This window comes from Gracilinanus agilis, chromosome 2 (assembly GCF_016433145.1).
Source record: "Gracilinanus agilis isolate LMUSP501 chromosome 2, AgileGrace, whole genome shotgun sequence".
Classification (NCBI taxonomy): Eukaryota; Metazoa; Chordata; class Mammalia; order Didelphimorphia; family Didelphidae; genus Gracilinanus; species Gracilinanus agilis.
This window is the reverse complement of record NC_058131.1, coordinates 458,427,111-458,432,887: the sequence shown is the minus strand read 5'-3', so window position 1 is coordinate 458,432,887 and position 5,777 is coordinate 458,427,111. Positions and strand designations below refer to the sequence as shown.

General features: G+C 33.0%; 1 protein-coding gene across 1 annotated transcript in view; it reads left to right on the top strand.

Moving 5' to 3' along the window:
* PALS1 (protein associated with LIN7 1, MAGUK p55 family member) overlaps positions 1-3,308 on the top strand; it is a 53,577-nt gene extending 50,269 nt beyond the window's left edge. Inside the window, exons 11-12 of the mRNA XM_044659959.1 lie at positions 819-929; positions 2,580-3,308. Coding sequence (XP_044515894.1) covers positions 819-929; positions 2,580-2,756 — 288 coding nt within the window. The 3' untranslated portion in view covers positions 2,757-3,308. The remainder of the gene's footprint in view (positions 1-818; positions 930-2,579) is intronic.
* The last annotated feature ends 2,469 nt before the right edge of the window (positions 3,309-5,777 follow it).

Sequence of the window (5,777 nt, the reverse complement as noted above, 5' to 3'; positions counted from 1 at the left end):
CCCATATCTGTGGAATATTGTGGATAGCAGATATATGCAAACACACATACACACACACACATATTCCAAAAACATCTGATTTTCTCATACATGTGTATAATATAGTTTAACTGATTAAAGACATTACCAACATTAAATATAGCAATATGTGTGTGTGTGTGTATATATATATATATATATATATATATATATATATATATATATATATATATACACACACACACACATATTGCTATATTTAATGTTGGTAATGTCTTTAATCAGTTAAACTATATTATACACATGTATGAGAAAATCAGATGTTTTTGGAATATGTGTGTGTGTGTATGTGTGTTTGCATATATCTGCTATCCACAATATTCCACAGATATGGGTACTGTAATGTACTTCACTATGCTCATTATTTGAAGATTAATAAGACAATCTTTATCTACAAAATCTAGCAAACATGGAGTTTAATCATTTAAAAAAATGATTGTTTAAAGCATTATATAAGTGGTGATTACAAATATATTAGCATCTTGTCCAGATTTTCTCAGCTATTGTCACCTTATATTATTGATTTAATTCATTTCAATAAAGAAATAACATCACTAAAATTAATTATTTCTCTTCCACCCACTGTCACTATACAATGTATGATTTCTTACATTGGATTTTGTGAATTATAAGTACTATGAAAAACCTCCACTTAAATGGTGTTTGCAAAAAAAATCTATATTTGAAGAATTTGGGAAAACAGTAGAGAATGGCTTGTGTATTTAAATGTATAAATATATTTATGCATATATGTATACACATTTTTTCCCCTTTTGTAGTCATTGAAGAGCCTTCGGAATTCAGATTTGAAGCCATATATTATCTTCATTGCGCCTCCTTCACAAGAAAGGCTTCGTGCGTTATTGGCCAAAGAGGGCAAAAATCCAAAGGTATGTTGTTATTGTGTAACTCTTCCGTCTCTTCAGTACATCAGTATCAGTTCATACAAGTCTTTTTAGGTTTCTTTTTTAAAATAATTTTTTCAATCTATTCTTAATTTGATGGACACACCCTGAATTTCCAGTTCTTGGCCATAGAGAGCATGTGTAAGCTTTCCCCCTCACCCCCTTTTTTTTTAAACATTTTCCTCTTTCTTTGATCTTTATAAGATATAGTCCAGGAGAATTAGAATGTATGGGGTGGGGGGAAATGGAAACTAAGCAACTATGAAGTTCGTCATACTCATCTGATTGGCAGAAAAGAAAAATTACACTCTTGTTGGAGAGACTGTGAGAAAATAGCTATACATTTACTGTTGGTGGAAATGTGAATTAAATTATTAATGGAAAAAACTAAACTGATACATTATCCAATATATCCTTTTGGGTAACTTTGGGTTTAGTTTAACTTTTCTGCTTAATTTACTTTAAAACTTTGTATTCAGATATACAGAATTTTACTTAACATTTTAAGTTCTACACAACTTTAGATGTCTGAAAGGTAGTTTGAATAAGTAATGAAAGTTTCAATAAGGATCGAAAATGAAAAGTGGCAAGAGATTTGTGAGATACAGGGAAGGGATAGTAATTGAATTTGTAGGACAGAAGAAGAAGAATCAAGAATAATTATGAGTTGGCAGAGTAAGAAAAAAATGTGTGCTATTGATAGACAAGTACAAGTTTTGGAGGACACTGGGACTCCTGCATTCATTTTTAATGCATGTTGAATTAGAGGTAAAATAATGAAATCTTAGTTTGGTCACATTTGGAAATAAACATCTCAACCCGTGAGAGGGGTAGATTTGGGAATTAGACGGTAAATGATAAAAGTAAGCTCTGAAAGTAGATGATTTTTTTGAGAGGAAATATGTAGAGTTAAAACGAGAAGTGCTCACTTGTGGACTTCTTACCCCAAAGATGGCAACCCACTTTCTGCAGGATCTCTTTTCCAAAGGTTATTGGCCGAGACTTTTGCTGTCCCTTTGATAAAAATGGAGTCACCAAGTAGAATCCATTCAGTAAGGTGGAAAATGCCCAGGCCTTACCATCTGCCCTGCCACTGTGCCCTCCTGCTCCATGAGTAGTGGCTTCTACCATCCTTTTGAACACTTAGAACCCCTTGATATTTTTCATTCATTGCACTGAAGTTGGACTCTATTGTTTTCCTGGATTGGTTCATGAACTCTTTATGACCAAGTACTGTGTCTCACTTTTCTCTTTGTATTTCCAGAACTTAACACTCTGCTTGGCAGGTTATAAGCACTTAATTAATGCTTTCCCACAAAACTGACAGTTGAGGTTTCGAGAAACGTTTATAGTAGTGTTTGGGATGAGAAAGAAAAAATGGAATATGAACAGAGATGTTATAGAGTCAGGGCAAGAATTTTAAGAAAGTAATGTTCAATTAGCACATGCCAGAGAGAGATCAAGAGAATGAGACTTAAGAATAATCTCGGGCATTTTTTACATTGCATTTACAAACCACACTTGTGCTAATGTGAGGTTACATCTTTTACTGTGAGATTACATTTTTACTATTGGATGCATTCTGCTCTTCCAGGCTCTAATGGATAAAATCTGAGTGTTCTTTTCCCTTTTCAGCCAGAAGAATTGAGAGACATTATTGAGAAGACTAGAGAAATGGAGCAGAACAATGGCCACTACTTTGACACTGCAATTGTGAATTCAGATCTTGATAAGGCCTATCAGGAGTTGCTTCGATTAATTAACAAACTTGATACTGAACCTCAGTGGGTACCCTCCACCTGGCTGAGGTGAAAAAAATAATTATTCCATAGCATGAGCGTGCTTTTCTCTGGCAAACTGCCAACAAGGAAAATTGCCTCCATACTTTAATGAGAGTACTAGGTGGCCAACAGTCTCTTATACCTCTGTTTTTTGTTGTTGTTGTTTGTTTGTTTTGTTTTTAAAATATCTCTTATGTTAATATGATTGGACAAAGGCATTCTGGCTGTTGGTGAACAGTGTTCTTTACTCATTGTTCTAGGGATTCCTTACTCGTTTTTGGATTATAAATGTTACTCTTTAGACAAAGCAATCCCATTTTAATTATGAAAATCTTTGAATCCTGTTTTTACTTAACTAAATCTGTTTTCTACTCAGTCACATTTCCATAAATGTAATGCATGTGCATACATGTATATATACAATCCATGTCACATAGTTATAAATATTGATGTTATTTAACACTTAAAAGAATTTACCTAGTAGAATCTTTTGTCCTTTTAGAATATGCCTCTCAAATATAGGGCAGGACTGGTTGTGGTTATTAGAAGCCCTTTTAAAAAATAAAAAGAAGGCAAAAATATGCTGATTTTATTTTCTTTTTTTAAAAAAGATATGCTACTTTCATCTGGTCTACACTGTTAGGCTTGAATACATTTTTAAGCTTATTTTATTTTCTCATATACTATAATCTATTTTTACAGTACTATAATTTGCCTAATATTTATAATGTAAATATTTAAAATTTCCATCTTTTCAGAACAAACTTTATATATTACTTAACTTCACCTTCAGCAACCTTGAGTCCAATGAAAGACTCCATATGGTTGGTATTTTAAGTGTGAATATTTTATGCACCTCTCTTTTTCCTTTATATACACCAACCAATTTGGGAACTTCTTCCTTCCTCTGATCTGTAGTACACAACAGAAGATATAAGTTACATTATTATGGAAGATATTCGTATGGAATGTGATTTTTTTTTTAATAAAATGGGTTTCTTCCTCATAATGCAAGTAACTTTATTTTTTTAAAAATATATGAGGATACTGAGTACTAGATGATGTCTTATATTTTAATATATGAGCATAGCATTTCTTTTGACTATTATGGGTAATAAACTGGAACTGATTACTGAATATAGCTGCTATACTGTAAACTAATATTTAATAGATAGAGCAACAATTGTCATCCACTTGCTCAATACTGGAGTAAAATTAGATAAATCTTGGTGAAATACTGTAAAAGTTGACTTTGAGATCAGAAGGAAAGGAAGACCTGAAAGTCATTTGAATAGCACTTTAGGAAAACAGCATTGGAAAAATTACTATTAAATGTACAGAAATATGTATTTTGTCCTAGCACGGTCTTGCCCTGTAAGACCAGAATACCACTTCAGGCTACATCCAGAGTTTGTATCACTTAATTTTAAGGCTTGCTCTGTAGCTGCCCATCTTTACAATATTAGTATTAGCATGAAAAGGTGGTTTTCAGTCTCTTCATCTTTTAGGAGGTAATATGTCATTCAGATGAAGAGATAAAGGAGAGAGGGGACAAAACATAAAATGTGAATGTTAATTTTCCTTTTTAGTAACTTTTTAGCTGCAATATTTCCTCTTTCCCAAAACTAAACACTGGAATGAAGTTGACTTGGAGCTTAATTTAACATAAGCTGTTAAACTTTTAATGGATTGGTTTGTCACATTGTCTCATGTATATATTTGATTTTTCTCTTTGCTTTACTCGTAATAGAAAACTCTAGGTAGTCTGTCTACATTACTTTTTGGGGGTCAAATTGAATGGCCCTTAAATTGACTGGAATGGTGTATTGCATGGAAATATTTTAAAAATATTTTCCCCTTAATATGCAGTTGTTAAAGAGATTTGATAAATCCTTTTCTCATCAAGTCTTGAGAGACTACAGCTAACATCTTGCCTAAGAGAATGGAATGAAAAGGAAACATAGATTGAATTTGAGGACAGAAATCAAGAAGTTTTACTTTGCACTTAGCTCTCCAAATCTCTACAACTTTACTTTGTTCTCAGGAATAACAGGTGGAGATCATATGGCCTGCATTAACATTTTGATGGTTCTTTCTCTAAGGATTAAAAGGATAGCTGAATTCATATCATGCCTTTTAAATTAGACTGGTACAGTGCAGTGTTATCATATATTGGGGCAGTCTTAGAGTTTGATACCCCTATGTATGTGTATTGTGGCTTGCCCTGAATGAATATGGAGTCTTTGCATAAAATGGCACTCCTCCCTCTCTACCCTTCCTGTGCTGCACTGCAGCTTAGGTATACTTTTAGGAATATTTGACAAAACATTTGTCTCCGATAAGACCTCATGTTTCCTTCTTTCCCACTCCTGCTCTCTCCATATAGCAGTGGTTGATGAGCAGGGTAGGTGTATTCATTCTCAGATACTTTCTCCATCTATGTCTTAATTGGCTTTCAGTACATAAAGGATGTGAAAACAGTTGCTAAAATATTTTTTGCTGATTTTCTTAGTTTTCTTAGGCAACTGATGAGAAACAATTTGTATTGCAAATCAGAATGCAGACTTGATTCATACAATTATCTGTCCAAACTTCATTTTTAGTATTCTCTGTGCTTTTGTTCTGATTTGAATTCCCTTGTCTGGGAATTGAGAACCCTCTATTTTTTAAGAGAAAAATGTCCCTTGGATCCCAGATGTATACATTATTGTAAGAAATGTTTCCTATACAAAAATTTTAGTAGGTTATAACTTTAATTTCCAACTGATACAGGAGGGAAGATTTTGACATTTTGATCAATCCAGGTTTGCTTTCCATGAAAATTTAATATCTGGATCTCTCCCCTCCCTCTTTAATGATAGCATTAACAAGTATTAACATGAATGTAACTATGTTTTCAAAATATGAACCCAGGGACTTTGCCTTAGTAGAGGTAATTTTCCTGAAACCTGTGGTTAACCCCACTTTGTACTTTTCTACCCTGTACCTGCACTGTGTATTTTATGAAATGTCATAAATTGCACAACACTATAATGTAAAAAATGTAAAATTA